The following is an 18,268-nucleotide window of genomic DNA, read 5'->3' on the forward strand; positions in this document are numbered from 1 at the left end:
AGCGACATAATCCGCCACGTCCTGGCCCCCGGAGCGATGATATCTGGCCATGAGGATACTCTCCTTCGGTTTGAGGTGGTCCTGAACCAGCGTGCACAACTCTGTATATTCCTTCTCTGTTGGTTTTGTCGGTGCGAGCAGATTCTTGATGAGGCCGTATATTTTAGGCCCACAGACGGTGAGGAGAACCGCCCTGCGCTAGGCCACATTAGTGTCTCCTTCCAGCTCGTTGGCCATGAAGTACTGGTCGAGACGCTCGACGAAGGCTTCCCAATCATCACCCTCTACGAATCTCTCTAATATTCCAACGGCAGCCATGGTTGCGTGAAGTTTCATATTCTGTTACTCACCGCCAATTGTTGTGTATAGAAAACCTCCACAAGGCTGAGTACTGTGAGCTAAACTTAGTGTGACCTTAAGTCTTCTTTATTACAACTCCAGAGTGCCTAAACAACATGGCAGCCAACCTTTTATACCAGCCCTGCACATGTGTGCAGGTGACCATTAGGATTCCAACAGTCGTGCCCTCTGGTGGCAAGTATTACATACATAACAAAAATAGTTGCTTCATTCTTTCCTAATAACGCCATCTTCTGTCAGTAACCAGACTCATATTCTCTTCACTCACTCCTGCCTTTCAACTTATCCCAGACCTTCCATTTTGTTCTTTCCTTTCCCTGCCTCTGTACTTGTTTAAAATCTGTAACATTTCTAACGTTTTACAATTTTGACACGAGATCATCATTCCAAAACGTTAACTCGGTTTCTCTCTCCACAGATGCTGACTGACCTGCTGAGGATTGCTGGCATTTTCTGTTTTCATTTCAGATTTCCAGCATCCGCAGTAATTCACTTTAGAACTACCTTGTGTGTTTGTGTGTGTATTTCACTTTAAAAAATACCCTCAGTTTTCAGTTTGCAATCGGCGTCAATGATTCTCATAATACTGCAATATGCCGAAACAGGCGCAAAACAAACTGCAAGTTAACATCACAAAGCCAAATGGGACACAGGAACAAAAAGCTGCCGCAACTTCGTCTGGAACCAATCTTCGGAGCTGCGGGTTGCCCGCCCGGAGATGAAGAAGTGAAGGCCAGTGAAGCCGGAGGGGATTAATTGGCGGAATCCCTCGCACCGGGGACACCAGCTCCGGGAGGTGGCTCCGGTGCACTCGGAGCCCGGGGGCGGGGAGACGGCAGCTGGTTGCACCGAGTCCCGGAGAAACCAGGAGAGTCGCAGCGTTGCAACCACACACACACGGTTCCAGCACGGGAGGGGGCCATCCCCTGGGCCAACTGAGAAACCAACCCCCTGCCCTGCTCCCCGTCGTCCTTTGCTTCAATTATTTATCCCATTCTCCTTCTATCCTATGATTTTATCATGTTAAGGTCAGCATTTTTCCATTGTGTGTCTAACTTCCATTATATTTTTTTTATTTGGAAATTGACTACCTCGCACTTACCCATTTTAAGTTGCATCTGCCAACTGTGTCCGCCTGAAGTCTTACAGTCCTCACTGTTTGCCAGCCCCTTTACATTAGCACAGTTTGATATGTTGCATACACCCAATCATCTATATTACTGAGAAAGACTTGTATTTTTATAGCGTTTTTCACAACCTCGGATCTCAAAACGCTTTGCAGTAAAGTACTTTTTGAAGTGTAGTCACTCTTGAGATGTAGGAAACGTGTGATAATGACCAGATAATCTGCTAATCTGTTTTCGTGATGTTGGTTAAGGGATAAAAATGGACCCAGTGGTACACCACTTACAATCCTTCTCCAATCCGAGCAATACCCATTAACCTTAACTCATTGCTTCCTATCCACCAAGAATCCATAGAATCATAGACATTTACAGCATGGAAGGAGGCCATTTTGGCCCATCATGTCCGTGCCGGCCGACAAAGAGCTATCCAGCCTAATCCCACTTTCCAGCTCGTGGTCCGTAGCCTTGTAGGTTACGGCACTTCCAAGTGCATATCCAAGTACTTTTTAAATGTGATGAGGGTTTCTGCCTCTACCACACTTTCAGGTAGTGAGTTCTAGACCCCCACTGTTGTCTAGGTGAAGAAATTTCCTCTCACATCCCCTCTAAACCTCCTACCAATCTATGCTCCCTGGTTGTTGACCACTCTGCTAAGGGAAGTAGGTCCTTCCTATCCACTCTCTCTAGGCCCCTCAATTTTATACACCTCAATAAGGTCTCCCCTCAGCCTCCTCTGTTCCAAAGAAAACAAACCCAGCCTACCCAATCTTTCCTCATAGCTAAAATTCTCGTAAATCTTCTCTGTACCCTCTCTAGTGCAATCACATATTTCCTGTAATGTGGTGACCAAAACTACACAGTACTCTAGCTGTGGCCTAACTAGTGCTGATATATCCACCGTTACACCGTATGCCTGCATTTTTGTAACAAACCTTATTATCAAATACATTCTGAAAATCCATATGTGTATACTCTATACCCTTTATCCAATCAATTGATGCTTATCGATTTGTCAAACATAATTTACCGTTACTTAATCTATTGGCTGTTATTTCAAAATGCGTACTAATTTGATATTGAATTATATATTTTAAGTTTGCCCACAACTGACACTTGTCTCAGATTATTTTTCTGTTCCTCTTGAATAGAGGTATTAAATTGGCTATCCTCCAGACTCTGGCAAAATTTGCACCTCTAAGGAGGACTGAAAAATTGGTTAGACCTCTGCTGTTCCTCTCTCACTCCCATCAACAGCCAATGGTGCATGCCATCGGTCTGGTGACTTTTCCGCTTGGTTTCTGCCAACTTTTTCAGAACAAATGTATATTCTACAGTTCTGCTTGTAGCATTGGGTGCATTTTGGGGTTAATATGTATACAATCAAGAGTGTTACAAAGATAAAATATATAGGATAGAGAGTTGGATTGCATTCAAGCCTTGGCATGAAACTTACTAATGCAAATAACCTGGTTTCGATCTACTGATTTGGTTGCAGTGACCTACGTTTGGCAATTAAGGAACAGGAATCCCACTTAATTTTGCTACTGCATTAGATAATCACTGTTTATGGAAATTTCTCTACAATTGAACTGAGAGAAAGATTCTGTTGGAATTCATGGCTTCACCAGCCCCTCTGTTAGTGAAATGTAATTATATTTAGAATGATACCACACAGAAGGAGGCCATTAGGCCCATCCTGCCTATGCTGGCTCTTTGGTAGAGATAGCCAAAGGTAGAAGGCGGCATAACTTGGGGTGATCTGAGCTTGTGTGGATCTAACATATGGTTCTGAGGGGGATCAAAGGGTATGGCGAGAAAGCAGGAATGGGGTACTGAAGTTGTATGTTCAACCATGAACTCATTGAATGGCAGTGCAGGCTAGAAGGGCCGAATGGCCTACTCCTGCACTTATTTTCTATGTTTCTATATCATGTCATCCTGTGAGATTCTTCAGCTGTGACTGAGATGTTGATGCAGTTGTGGTTTTATTTTAGGATGAATCACATATGGAAGCAAATACTGACAGGAAGTGTGACTCGGATAGCAGTCATGCAGGGGCATTCCTGTTTTTTCCAAGAAAGACTTGTGACTAACTCAGCATCACGTCTCTCTAGTACAGTGTCCTGGTGAGTGGGTAACTTGTTTTATTTCCCAAACTGAAGTATTTTTGTATATCCAGGCACAGTTCCATCTGTATTATTAGATAAGGGCCTGCAAACTGATGAGTTTAGCATAATGTCAGTGCAAAACTTCTACCATGGTATCAAAGCTTCAGTAGTTGTTTAAAAACTTTGAGAAAGTTCACATGCAGAGAATCACAAACATGTAGGTTCAAAGCTGAGCACATGTACACATAAGAACATAAGAAGTAGGAAATAGGCCCCTCGAGTCTGCTCCGCCATTCAATAAGATCATGGCTGATCGGATCTTGGCCTTAACTCCACTTCCCTGCCCGTTCCCCATAACCCTTGACTCCCTACACAGAAGGGCATTTTAAACAGTGGCAATGGAGAACAGCAGCAGAGTAGGGATGTTATACTGGTGTCGTGTTAGTCTCACACTGAGAAGACCCGAGTTTGAATCTCTGTCTCGAATGACATTGACAGTTGGGCCTCCCCATGTGAAGTTGACCACTGCAAGGTGTGTTTTTGGGAGCAGATGGGAAAGGATAAAAGCCGCACAATAGGTCTCTCGGCAGGCTGAGCAAGAAGTGCCATTCACCCAGTCAGAGTGCTAGATCACAGCATTCTTCTGATGAGGATTATGCAAATAGGAGCTGATAAGGGAGGAAAATATAGGCAGTGCTGTGAGTGGAGTGACAGGCAGAATTGGGATTGGGAAAAGCAGTGCGGCTGGGAGTTCCAGATGGACAGATCACGCTGGAGCTGGAAGTTCAGAGAGAGAAGTGATATTGAGACTACCATTGTTTTACCCTTCATTCTGTGTCCTCTGTCTCTCTTTCAGGTATGATCTACAGCTAAAGGAGCAGATACACGAACAGAGACAGCATTTGAAAAAAGACAAAGCTGTTAGTATCCTCCGGGATCCAGGCATCCCGGCGCTCAGAAAACTGACCAGAGAAGAGCTCCTGGAACTGATAGCAACCAGTGTGGTATACCAGGAGAGTGAGTGTCCATTTCAGTAAAATGAACTCCACTGTTTTCAGGTTAAACAAAAGATATATGGGGCAAACCCATAGGGGTGTATTTGAGGATGGGGAGTGCATCCATAAATGTGTATCTGGGCTAGGATCTGTGTATCTAGGGACAAATAGTGTGTCCCTAGGTGTGTAATGAGGTCGGGAAGGCCAACCAAACATATATATCTATGGATAAGTATCTAGGGTTGGGGACATCAACCAAAGATGTGTACCTTGGGACAGAGAGTGAGCCCTTGCATTTGAATCGGAGCATAGGGTATGCATCTATTTACTCATGGATATGTACCTGGGCACGGGATCTGTGCCCATGGGTGTTGTATCTGACCATGGGCAACTATTGGTCTGGGGTTTCTGTGCCTGAAGGTAGATACCTTTTATATATTTCTCAGATATGATGCCTCTGTGGTCAAATGCCATGTTGTCAGTCATTGTCTACACTTGTATGTGAATACTTGGGCCAAGTATCAGAGGGCCTGTGGAGTTTTACCCCAGCAAGGAGCCAGTACCCTCAGCTGGGGGAGGGGGACAGCAGAGGAATCTCACTTTTGGCACGCAGTGTCAAGATTCAGCATTCCCAGGTCGCTCGAATATGGCACAGGTTAGATAAAGAACAATGCTCTTAATGTTTAGTCCGAATAAATGTGCCTCTCCGCACAGCTTCCAAAGTATAGTCCCTATTACAGCAGTATAGATTTTTTTGGACAGGGTCTGACAAAAATTTAAGATTAGCGTGTTGTTTGGTTCTTTAATTTTGCCACAGAAGGTTTTAAAAACCAGCTTAATTTGAAACAATTTACAGAATGAGTCTGTTTTGTCTTACTCTAGTGTCAAAGGGGGGGACCAAGCTATTTATTTCAAATCCAAACATCTTGTGGGATCTGTTTCAATATGTGTTTCATTGGCAGCTTTTGCTTTTAGTGATTTCAATCTGCTTAGTCCCAGTGACTTTAAGGTATTTATTGACTTCTCCTGTTCAACTCAGAGAATCTGCCTAAAGTCTTCAAAGAAAGACAAGGCCTGATAGCTTCCATGGATGAGAAAAAGAAAGGAACTAGCTCATAAGAATATCACTTGCACCATAGTTTAATGCAGTAGTTGCAAACTTTTATTTTCTACTGCAGGAAGAACTAGCTAAGCTTAATAACTACTGCAGAAAAGTATGTTATGTTATGTTACTGTCCATTTACTTTATTACTGTTTAATAAACATTATTTGGCAGTTAAAACCTGTCAAAATCTAGCATAGTTATATAGCGTCACTTTCTAAAGGCAAGGAGGATCACGTGATAAAAACAATACTGAATTAAACTGAAGAAGGATCTCTGTTTGATCCCTGGGGTTCTGTTCAAGGAAATCACTCTCTGGGACATAGGGAGGTAGGGCTCAACTACAAAGTTAGTCTGAGACACAGCGTTAAAAAGAAACCTTCATATAATGAAGCAGTCCATGTCTGCATGCAGCAAGACCTGGACAACATCCAGGCTTGGGCTCAGAAGAGCCAAGTAACATTCGCACCACACAAGTGCCGGGCAATGACTAGCTCCAACAAGCGAGTCTAACCACATCCCTTTGACATTCAATGGCATTACCTTCGTCAAATCCCCACCATCAACATCTTGGGGGTCACCATTGACCAGAAACTTACCTGGACCAGCCACATAAATACTGTGGCTACAAGAGCAGATCAGAGGCTAGTTATTCTGAGGCAAATGATTCCTCTCCTAACTTCTCAAAGCCTTTCCACCACCTACAAGGCATAAATTAGAAGTTTTATGGAATACTCTCCACTTGCTTATGGAATACTCCAACACTCAAGAAGCTCAAGATCATCCAGGACAAAGCAGTCCCCTTGATCGGCACCCCATCCACCACCTTAAACATTCACTCCCGCCAAGGCTTCTTTGACAGCGCCTCCCAAACCCACGACCTCTACCACCTAGAAGGACAAGGACAGCAGGTGCATGGGGTCACCACCACCTCCAAGTTCCCCTCCAATTCTCACAACATCCTGATTTGGAAATATATCGCCATTCCTTCATCGTCACTGGGTCAAAATCCTGGAACTCCCTACCTAACAACACTATGGGAGTAACTTCACCACAGAACTGCAGCGGTTCAAGATGGTGGCTCACCACCACCTTCTCAAGGGCAAGTGAGGCTGGGCAATAAATTCTGGCCTTGCCAGCAACGCCCACATCCTGCGAATGAATAAATAAAAATTTAAAAAATTGCTAGGATTGGAGGGACTTGCCTGGGCCCTAGAATTTAAAGAGCCATGTGAAAACATTTGCCATCCAATCCCTTTAGTATAGGATAACGTTAACCTTGTGAAGATTGGAAATATACAATGTGCTAATCATTGAATACATTTTTGTGCAGTGAATATTTCCTTTAAATATATGTCTTTGCTGTGTTGAAAGCTCACATATATACACAACGCTAATATTTACTGAAGAGATTTCACTGCTCCTGACCGATGGGGAGAAGTGTTTTTTGATGCATATTATGTGGGACATGTGAAGTATTTCAAGGAACTCCAGACACATTCACTTTGAGTGTCTGCAGGCTTAATTGCTTTGTCATAACTCCCTTCAGCCAATTTCAGATCAAGGTTTCCGGTCCATGTGAACAGTTTTAATAAGCAATGAAGATGTGTTGGTTATTAACTCACTGTCTGTCTGCTTCTCTACCAGATCCTTTGATCGGCATCAGTAAACCTCCAGGGCTCCCCATCACAGGTAACAATGAGCACATTCTTAAGTTGAAGCGCTTGTTATCTTTCCAACATCATGCTTGGAAAATTGAAAATAACACTCCAGCATGGGTGGTATTATGTGTTGGGGTTCCAAAAATTGTAGGATGTATCTTCAGGTCTACCCTTACCCACGCAGTAAGGCTCTGATCCCAAAATTGCTGTCATGCAGCGGCACTGAATAGAAGCTCAGTGATTTGCCACGGAGAAGGGGAGAATTAGATGTAGAGTTACCTTCTGCCAAGCTCTTGGGCATCTCATAGTGGTTGCAGAACAACATTGGTGGATTGCTGGAAATAGCTATCCAGCTTTCCTCCCTGTTGGGGATAGTGTGGTAAAATGGTAAAGGGAGAAAATGGCAGCATATTTAGTGTTCAGACTGCGAACACTTCGTCAATGTGTGGGAGGATATGAGTTTGAAGACCTGGTCTGCTCAGCTCCTGTTCTGATGGGTAAAGAAAAGAAAATGAGCAGCATAGCCTACTGAGGCAATAGCTGGTGCCAAGCAAAAGGGACAATAATAGAGGTGTGAGCTCAGATAGACTGAAGCATCGAGAGACTGCGCATGTGAAGTGTGCATGTTTACCCGTTGGGTGAGGAGAGGGTCAGCCTCCGCAGTGATGCTGCCTTTTAACACACACTGTCGAGGCTCACACATCAACAATGAACACTTGGGGAGAAAAATTCCAGAGGATGCACCCAGCATCCTAGAAATAAGTTAATGCCTTCAGGAGAGGCAGGAAGGAGAAAAAATTGGCAAGCAGAAAAGAGATGTTTAAAGTACCATGTTATTCCTCGTCTTCCTTGAGCAAGTCTTCCTCGATTTCGAGGGACTGGCTATGATGACGATGATTTTATAGAACATTAGTACTAATTGTCAACGCTCGTCTGCCTCAGACCCACAACATTCTCTAATGTCAATAGCATACACAATAGTCAATGTACAGTGATGGGGCACACATTTCAGGTCCAATGTGGTGGTATAGAATGTAGTGTTGTGAGCTAGAATGACCAGATTATGTTCCTTTTTCTGTGCTTTACAGTTGGTTTTACTAGTCTGAGTATAGGATTATACACTTCAGTGGTAAATTATTCAAGTTGCTCAAAACATCACTAATTTTATTCAAGGTTTAATCCTAAAGCTCATTACTGCTGAACTGTTTTTTTAATTAAATTCTAAAGAGTTTGTTTTTAAGCTGCTTACATTCATACTTTGAGCTGAACGTGTCAGGGAGCTGAAATTGGACAAGTTCTGAATGCTGGCATCTTGTATATTGATCTTTTTATGGGCTGATGGTATCACCCTGTATGGATACAGGTATGGGATTTGTTATGTCTCAAATAAAGCAATGTGATTGAGTACTGTAGACTTGAGTAAGTGTGACCTTAGTCTCTTTATTCTGACTCCAGAGTGCCGGCACAGCATGGGAGGCCTGCTTATATGTAGTGCTCTCAAGGGATGCTGGGATCCCTTGGGACTCCAACATATGTGCCCTCTGGTGGCAGTAGAATGCTGGTTACAAGGTGTTGCATACATAACAGGATTGCTGGTAGAAGTCTTATAACAACACAAGTTTGGACATAGTAGAACCTAATTATACAGAGGCTGCTATGGGGAGGGAAATGTTTTTGTTTTTGGGGTGTGGGGGTGGGATGAGTACTGGAAAAAGGTAAGAAGGGGCTTTCCAACAACTATAGAGATTGTGTGGGTCCGGGGATAGAGGAGGGGACGGAGTTAGTACAAGCTCTTCGGTCAACACTTCTAAAAGAAAATTCAAAGAGGACATTTCCTGTAAATAAAAACAGAAAAGGCTGAACATGCTCAGCAGGTCAGGCAGCAGCCGTGGAGAGAGAAACTCAGTTAAAATTTCAGGTCGCTGACTTTTTGTCAGAACTGGAAAAAGCTTAGAGATGCAACAGATTTTAGGCAAGTGCAGGAAAAGGGGGAGGTCTGATAAGATGGAAGGCAGGAGAGATTAGAAGACAAAAGGGGTAATGGTGCAAGGCAAAAGGAGATGGTAATGGGACAAGTAAGAAAACAAAAGATGAGTCTAGAAGAGGTGTAAAAGAGAATGGCAGAATCATCCTGTAAATATTTGAAGTTACTATTGGAGAAAGTGGGACAGATTGAATGCCTGCACCCAGCGTGCTCTAAAGAAACTAGAACAGCCAGAACTTTCCTGTAGAGGTCGCTGCAGGTAAACTGGTGTCAGGGACTCCTCTTCCTCACAGGGTACTGCACAAAAACTGGGGCCAGGCTGAGCTCCCTCTGAGGGAACCACAGAGAAATCTCTGGAATTTATTTCAGTTTAATTGACATTTCTGAAGTTTTTGTAGTCTTTGTACGTCCAGGCTCTCAGGAAGTTATAAACATGTGGCTTTAGCTCAGTAAGCTCCTCCATTTCCATTTGTTAAATGAACTCGACCAGCAATGGACCATGAAATCTAGTACTTTGTCAGCTCAGATTGCAAAGTTGCTTAATTACTGCTGACTGTGAATGAGAACAGTTTCTTAAAGGAGACAAAGCATGTGTTTTTTTCCAATATACATCAGGTAAAGACCTCTGTTTGACCTCACTGCTTCCAGCACTTCAGCAGCGATTGCATCTTTCAAAAGAGCTCCATATTGTAAAAGCAAGTAACAGGTAAGTGGCTTCATTGTTGGATTCTGACAATTCTCCTTTTGCAAGTGTTATGAAAGAGGTTATACTGGCAGTCTGTACAGGATCAGAATGTAATTTGAAGCTCTGCTGGCAAACATGCAGAAACAGCATAATGGAACAGTACTGATTTTTATAGAGACTAGAGTGTATACCAGAGCGGTGCAAACACACATACAGGACCAAATGCACGTTGGAGTAATGCAAGTACATATACAGAACTAGAGTACATGCACAGATACACATACATGACCAGAATACATGCTGGAGTAGTGTAGTTATACATATAGGACCAGAGTGCATGCACAGATACACACACATGAGCCAAGTGCATGCTGAGGCAGTGCTGGTCCTTATACAAGACTTGAGCATATTACAGCCCAGCCTGGCCATACATACAGCAACAAAGCAAATGCTGGAGCAGTGGTGCATGCACTGATTTAAGCAGCATGTATAATATCAGTGGTAAAGAGATGATAGCTACAGGTCAACCTTTACAATCCAGATGTAGCAGCACGACTCCCAGACTGTTCTCGTAGATCAAGGTATTATCTCAAAGTAATCTTCACATTTAGAAGCCTCATACATATATAATTTTCATATATAGCTGTTGGTGCTATATAATCTGCACACTGGATGTGAGGGTATTGTGTAACTCAATCTGTGACAGTTAACCCTCTTTAAGCAGCTGGGTTTGAAGCTAAATATTGCATTGTTTCTTCACAGGGACTATTCTGGCCTGGTTCTGCTTTCCACCTGTCACCAAACCACCAAACACATTGAGGATGTCTTCATCCAGGCTCGCAGCAAAAAGGAAACATTAGCCAGTTACTGGTAATGTTTGAGTTATTATACAAATCTTAAATAACCTTATATATGCTAACCCTGGGTACCGATCAAATGAACAAATCCTCCCAACAACAGTTACTAGAAACACAATTGTAGTACTTGTCAACTACTCAACATTGAAATGGGACTGTCATATTTTTAAAAAATCATTCCTGGGATGTGGGCATCGCTGGCAAGGCCGGCATTTATTGCCCATCCCTAATTGCCCTGGAAGGTGGTGGTGGGCCGCCATTTTAGAAGGCAGTTAAGAGTCAATCACATTGCCATGTGTCTGGAGTCAACTTTTTCTTAGTTTTTCTCCACATTCACACCACATCAAAGCTATTTCACACAGGCTTTGCTCTGAGAAGGTGCCAACAATGCAGCTGTTAGTAACTGAACATTATTGAGCACAGGGAGTAACAAGGCTGTTACTAATTGAATATTAATCAGTACAGGGAGTAACAGGGCTGTTATTAATTGAATATTAATGAACACAGGGAGCAATAAGATTGCCACTGGCTCAATATTAACAAGGACAGAGTATCACAGACTGAATATTACTGAGCACAGGGAGTGACAGGACTATCACTAACTGAATTCCTGATTCGTTTGACCTGGGAGTAGCTCTGGTTTAAAACTGTTTCGAGTTCGTTGCTATGTTTTGATGTGCAATGTTTTTTTAAACCCCCCCCCGCCCCCAGATATTTCGAGGGTTTTTCCATGCTCTTTTTTTGTCTCTGTGCTAAATGCTATCCTCAGCTGATGGTGTGACCAGATGGCTAGCTCCTAGAGCTATGTCACTACAGATGTGTGACTGAAGTGGGGGAGGTGTGTAAGTGTATTGGATATGTATGCGAGTGTGGCCAAGTGGTGGTGGAGGAGTGAGAGTGTGGCGGGAGCTATATGTGCAAGAGTGATCGGAGGGGTGAGCTTGCAGTGTGAGAGTGCCCAGGAGGCAGAGTATGAGGAGGTGCCTCAGTGGCTGGGATGCAGAGCAGGAGAGGTTATGAAACTTGTTATGATATCATGTTGGAGGAGGAGGTGTGAGAGAATGTCAATGAACTAATCCCTTTTAATTTCTTGGCTTGCAACACATAATTATTTCTTAACTTACCTACGTAACAACAGTATTTCAAAAGTAATCATTGGATCTGAACTAGTAATCATTGGATGTCCTGAGGATGTGACTAGTTACTAAACATGTAAAGTTGTTTTTTTTAATTATAAATTTAGTGTATCAAGTTATGTTATTACAGCATTAAGTTTAACTATTTGAAATTATAAATATATGGAACATGAAGATGGTGTGAATCGCACCCTCTCGCTCCAGGATTCTGTGTGTTGGTGGACTCCCTTTCTCTGATTATTTGTATTTACTGTATTTTTCTTTTCAAACAGTGCAGTGACGGTGGGTGTCCCAGAACCTGCAGAGGGAGAAATCAGCATTGCTCTGAAACAACAGAACATTGGCGAGCAGGAGTTGGTAATTCTACATCTCCCTCCATTTCCTCCTATCAGAATGAGCAGCAAAAAGGAAGGCTGGTTAGTAGAAAAATAAGAGGAAATTCAGAGACAGAGGCAACTGTGTCTTGTAATGTCTCTCAGGCGGACAGAAAAGATCCCATGGCACTATTTCGAAGAGCAGGGGAGTTATCCCCGGTGTCCTGGCCAATATTTATCCCTCAATCAACATCATAAAAACAGATTATCTGGTCATTGTCACATTACTGTTTGTGGGAGCTTGCTGTGCGCAAATTGGCTGCTGCGTTTTCTACATTACAAGACTTCAAAAGTACTTTATTGGCTGTAAATGCTTTGGGGCGTCCAGTGGTCGTGAAAGGCGCTATATAAATGCAAGTCTCTTTCTCACATAACTCTCTATCATGAGATCTAGATATTGGCTGCACTCTTGGGCAAGATGCTGAGGCACTTCCCTAGACAGAGGGAAGGAAAACTAGAGGGACAGCCTTCTTCCTAAAGCATTCCTCCTGCCACTGGATAACAGAATAACATAATTGGAGATAGCCTGCGTGCAGTTGGCTACCCATTCTCTTGAGCAGGTAATGCAAAACATGTCAAAAAGGAACAAATCCAAGTCCTTGCTCCTGATGTAATGCAGACTCCATTTCCCTGTTACAATAAACTGTTTCTCTATTCTGGAAGTGAGGACAGCCCTGTATCCCCTGGTAGTCATGTAGTGATGGAAATGTGGTAGAGATATACAATCATTATTCACGTCCCAAGCTTTAACACTTGCTGATATAGGCCTGTATTTTCATAGTATGACTTACAGTGACCTTGTTTCACCACACTTTGTTACACCAATAGGTGGTTCCTGTGTTGCATCCCACTCCAGGAAACTTTCAGCGGAAGGAAGCAAAGAAGGCAATTACACGGTACAAGGTTCTGGACGCGACAGATGGCTGTGCGTTAGTACAGCTTCAGCCTCTCACAAGTGAGTCTGTCAGACATTAGCTGTGAAACTACAGCCAGTCCGTCAATGATAGGATTAGGAGTATCAATAAAGTAGACAACAGAAAGAACTGGGAGTAACAATAGAACCCTACATTCGAGTGGAGAGTATGGACAATTGTCTTCCTGGGTGGAGTTGTAGCAGGAGCCCATACTTCGCTTGAACCTGGCTTGGATATGAAGCAGAGATAGCTGACTCCAGCTTCCAGAGATGAGAGTATTGACGGATATGAACCTGGGCTGAAATTTGGGTAGGGAAAGGTCTATGAATGTTCTGGGAATGTTTTCTACATTACAATAGTGACTGCACTTCAAAAGTGCTTCTTGGCTGTAAATACTTTGGGGTGTCCAGTGGTCATGAAAGGCGCTATATAAATGCAAGTCTCTTTCTCACATGACTCTCTATCATGAGATATAGATATTGGCTGCACTCTTGGGACATCCTGAGGTTGTGAAAGGTGCTATATAAACACAGTCTTTTTCAATTGGAGACAGGAGCTGTAGTATTTTTGAGATTTATGGTTTTATAATTGGGAGCGCAGTGATGGCTGGAGCTATCTGGTTTGGCTTGGTGTCTCCATGCTGCTGATCTACACTCTTGTCTCTGGCTTCCTGACAGTCACACAGAATGAAGAGCAGAGGTTAATGGTACAGGTTCGCAAATTATGTCTTTCTGATTTCTGTCTCCACTGCTAAAACTTGACCAGTGCTGGTAAAAAAAATGTTTTGGCAGGCTGACTTCCTAAACCCTTAGCTTTGCATCCCATTTAAGAAACAATCTGTGGGTCTCAGCGTGTCTAAAATTTAAAAAAATTGCTTGAAAATCGGAGAGCTAGCATTCTTATTTTAACTCCCGTTTAATTTTCAGCCCCAGTCTCAATCCCAATGGCAGTTTGTAGCAGTATGATTTGTGTTGTAGGGTTGCTTAATCTCGATTTATTTTAATGAAGATACAGTGAGTGGTTATTATATCCTGATTAAGCGTGACGCGTTTCCAATGTTTACATACTTTTCCTTCCAGCCTTTGAGAGCCAGCTACAGGTTCACCTCACTGTCAAACTCTGTGCGCTTCTCGGGGATCACGTGTATTCGGCCCGGCTCGGGAAGGTTCTTGGAGTTCCCTTCTGCCTCCCAGTGGAATCGGCAATTCCTCGAACTCAGGTAAATATAGTGCAGTATAATGGGGATAGGGTTCTGAAGAGAGGTGGGATGTTGTTGAGAAGGGTGAGGCAGGAGGGAAGTGGATTTGACAAGGTGGGATACCATTGAAACATACAGAATTCTTACAGGGCTTGACAGGCTAGATGAAGGGAGGATGTTTCCCCTGGATGGGGAGTCTAGAACCAGGGGTCAAAGTCTCAGAATAACGGGTCGGCCATTTAGGACTGAGATGAGGAGAAATTTTTTTCACTCAAAGGGTGGTGAGCCTTTGAAATTATCTACCCCAGAGGGTGGTGGAGCCTCAGTCGTTGAGTATATTCAAGAAAGAGATTGATAGATTTTTGAATATTAAGGGAATCGAGGGATATGGGTATAGTGCAGGAAAGTGGAGTTGAGGTAGACGATCAGCCATGATCTTATTGAATGGCGGAGCAGGCTCGAGGGGCCGAATGGCCTACTGCTACTCCTATTTCTTATTGGTGGGGGATGGGGTAGTGTGTGTGAGCATGCCGGGAAATGGGAAGGTGTAGGAGGGATTTGTGGGAAGGTGATGTAGGGAAAATGGCCATTGGGTCTAGATTGGGTGCAGACTGAACAAGAGTTCTTGCATATCTCTCCCACATACTCTTTCTTGCCCTCTCTCCCAATGACCCCCTTAATCTCACCAGATTAAATGACCTGGGCAGATAGTGCTCCAGCCTCAGGATGATCAATGATCCTTGCTAACACTAGTGTTTTATATTGGAATGTATAGGATATATTAGGCATTTAACCTCACCGACATTGTCCAAGTATGTCTTGACTATTCCAACGCACTCCTGGCTGGCCTCCCACATTCTACCCTACGCGAACTAGAGGTGATCCAAAACTCGGCTGCCCGTGTCCTAACTCGCACCAAGTCCCACTCACCCATCACCTCTGTGCTCGCTGATCTACATTGTTAAGCAATGCCTTGATTTCAAATCCATCCATGGCTTCGCCCCTCCCTATCTCTGTAATCTCCTCCTCCCCCCCCGGCCGAGATGTCTACGCTCCTCTAATTATGCCCTCTTGAGCATCCCTGATTATAATCGCTTTACCATTGGTGGCCGTGCCTTCTGTTGCCTAGGCCACAAGCTCTGGAATGCCCTGCCTATGCCTCTCTACCTCCTTAAAACATACCTCTTTGACCAAGCTTTTGGTTACCTGCACTAATTTCTACTTATGTGGCTTGGTGTCCATTTTTTTAATCTTATAATCCTCCTGTGAAGCGCCTTGGGACATTTCACAATGTTAAACGCACTATATAAATGCAGGTGGTGGTTGTTGTTGTTGATGAATTAGTTTTTGTTGTCTATTCCAAAATCATTAGGTATAGGATCATCCTTGCTAACACTTTACTTATCATTTAGGTATTGGATGAATCCTTGCTGCGGAAGCTACATTTTGTCCAGAAACAGATGTGGAAAATGCCGATTCACCTTCACTTACACAAACTTTTAATTCCACCATTTGAAACTAAGAAATCCGGGACGATCATTACAGCCGCTCCTCCAGCTTACTTTCTCAGGACTCTTGAACTCTTGGGTTTAACAATGAATGAGTTTGCTGAAGAAAATGTAAGGAACAGAAGTAAGGAGCTGTGTTTAGGGGCAGTCTAAGCCAGTACTCTGGGATCGGGAACAGCTTAATCTCTTCTGTGCAGTTTACTTTTATAGTGAAAACCACATGTATAAGTGTTAGTCAGAAAATCGTAAGATCAGGCGATGTTTGTATCAGACCTTTCCTCACTTACATGCAACATGGAGGAATGCAACTGAATAACTGCAGCTTCCAACTGAGGTGTGGATTTCCAAGATATCTATTCCAGAGAACAATGGGAACAAATATCTGCTAATAAAAATTACTCTAGAAATGTAGTATATTTACCAAAATCCTAATTTTATCCAGAATAAAAACTTGGTGCTCCTGGGTTCAGGAGAGTAAAAATAGCTATTCCTGATTGAACATAACATAAAAAAATAGCAGGAGTAGGCCATGCTCTGCCATTTAATAAGATCATGGCTGATCTGATCATGGACTCGGCTCCACATCCTTGCCCGCTCCCCATAACCCTTTACTCCCTTATCGTTCAAATATCTGTCTATCTCCGCCTTAAATATATTCAATGACAGCTCTCTGGGGCAGAGAATTCCATAGATTTCCAACCCTCAGAGAAGAAATTTCTCCTCATCTCAGTTTTAAATGGGTGGCCCCTTATCTAATGACCACAACTAGAAGTGTGCCAATGTAGATGATGAAAGAAAACATGATCAAGTTTGCAGTGATGCCCCTGTACCCTGGTTAAGCTTACACATGAAGAATGGCCACTTGGGTGAGGTAGTAGAGGCTGCCTAGCACCCGTGAACCTATATCCCAGCAAAAGAATCAGCAGGTTCAAGAGGAATGAGTTAAAAAGAAAAAGATCATGGTGAAACACCAGGCTGAGATGTTGCACCCGTGAGGGATGTAGGGCTGGTTACAAAGATAGGGATGGGCGAGGCCATTCAAGGATTTGAAAACAAGGATGAGAATTATTAACTCGAGTCATTGTTTAACCGGGAGCCAGTGTAGGTCAGCGATCACAGGGGTGATGGGTGAGCGGGACTTGCTGCGACTGAGGTTACGGGCAGCAGAGTTTTGGATGAGCTTAAGTTTATGGAGAGTCGAAGATGGGAGGCCGGCCAGAAGTGCATTGGATTAGTCAAGTCTACAGGCAACAAAGGCTTGGATGAGAGTTTTAGCAGCACACGAGCTGAGGCAAGGGGTAGAGTGGGGCGATTTTACGGAGGTAGAAATAGGTGGGAATGATGGTGTGAAATGTGATCAGAAGCTCATCGCGGGGTCAAATAGGACTGCAGGGTTGCGAACAGTCTGGTTCAGCTTCAGACAGTTGCCAGAGAGCGCGATAGAAAAGGTGGCTAGGGAACAGTGTGTGGTAGAGACCAAAAACAGTTGCTTCGGTCTTCCCAATATTTAATTGGAGGAAATTCTGCTCAACCAGTTGGACAAGCAGTCCGATAATTTAGAGACAGTGAAGGGGTCGAGAGAGAGGTGGGAGTGAGGTAGAGCTGGGTGACGTCAACGTACATGTGGAAACTGACGCTGTTTTTTCAGATGATGTCACCAAGGGAGCTGCATGCAGATGAGAAATGGGAGGTAGCCAAGGATAGACCCTTGGGTGACACCAGAGGTAACTGCTGGAGTGGGAGGAGAAGCTATTACAGGCAATCCTATTGAGTATTGGTTGCCTTGGTGAAAATTCTGAAAGTATTAAACATTTTCCATTTCTACACTTGTTGGCCTGCAATTTATGGCTCTTGTGAACAGGAGGAAAATCACAGGCTGATAAATACCTCCACCATTGATCTTTGGCTGTGTGTTTCTTATTGATGTGAGCTGCAGTTCAGCACGGAGACACTCGTGTTTATTAGCAGCAGTATTGTGGGAATTCAATACAAGATAAATATCACCTGCATGGAAGGTGTGAAACCACATTGTTTTTATTCATTCCAGCAAGTTGGTGCCAAACCTGAGTTATTAGTCTGGTACCACACCCTTTTCCAGAGACACTGGTAGATTGATTGTATCTGAATGAGAAAGTGACAGGCTAGCTCGGTGGTTATACTTGCACTTCTGAACCAGAAGGATATGTAGGTGTTGCGCAAGCAGCAATTTCGCTAATCATGTGACTAGTAGTTGCCTGCGATGGTTCCAGAGTTAAATAT

At 43.4% G+C, this 18,268-nt stretch overlaps 1 protein-coding gene across 1 annotated transcript; it reads left to right on the forward strand.

The window, feature by feature from the left end:
- The first annotated feature begins 799 nt into the window (after nt 1-799).
- Nucleotides 800-17,908, forward strand: LOC139277254 (mitochondrial mRNA pseudouridine synthase RPUSD3-like). Its single transcript, XM_070895471.1, has 10 exons — nt 800-1,388; nt 3,482-3,613; nt 4,452-4,612; nt 7,340-7,384; nt 9,953-10,043; nt 10,785-10,892; nt 12,288-12,372; nt 13,218-13,344; nt 14,383-14,522; nt 15,914-17,908. The coding sequence occupies exons 1-10, from the start codon at nt 1,381-1,383 to the stop codon at nt 16,160-16,162; spliced, it is 1,146 nt and encodes a 381-aa protein (XP_070751572.1). The 5' UTR covers nt 800-1,380; the 3' UTR covers nt 16,163-17,908.
- The last annotated feature ends 360 nt before the right edge of the window (nt 17,909-18,268 follow it).

This window comes from Pristiophorus japonicus, chromosome 12, assembly GCF_044704955.1.
Source record: "Pristiophorus japonicus isolate sPriJap1 chromosome 12, sPriJap1.hap1, whole genome shotgun sequence".
Taxonomy (NCBI): domain Eukaryota; kingdom Metazoa; phylum Chordata; class Chondrichthyes; family Pristiophoridae; genus Pristiophorus; species Pristiophorus japonicus.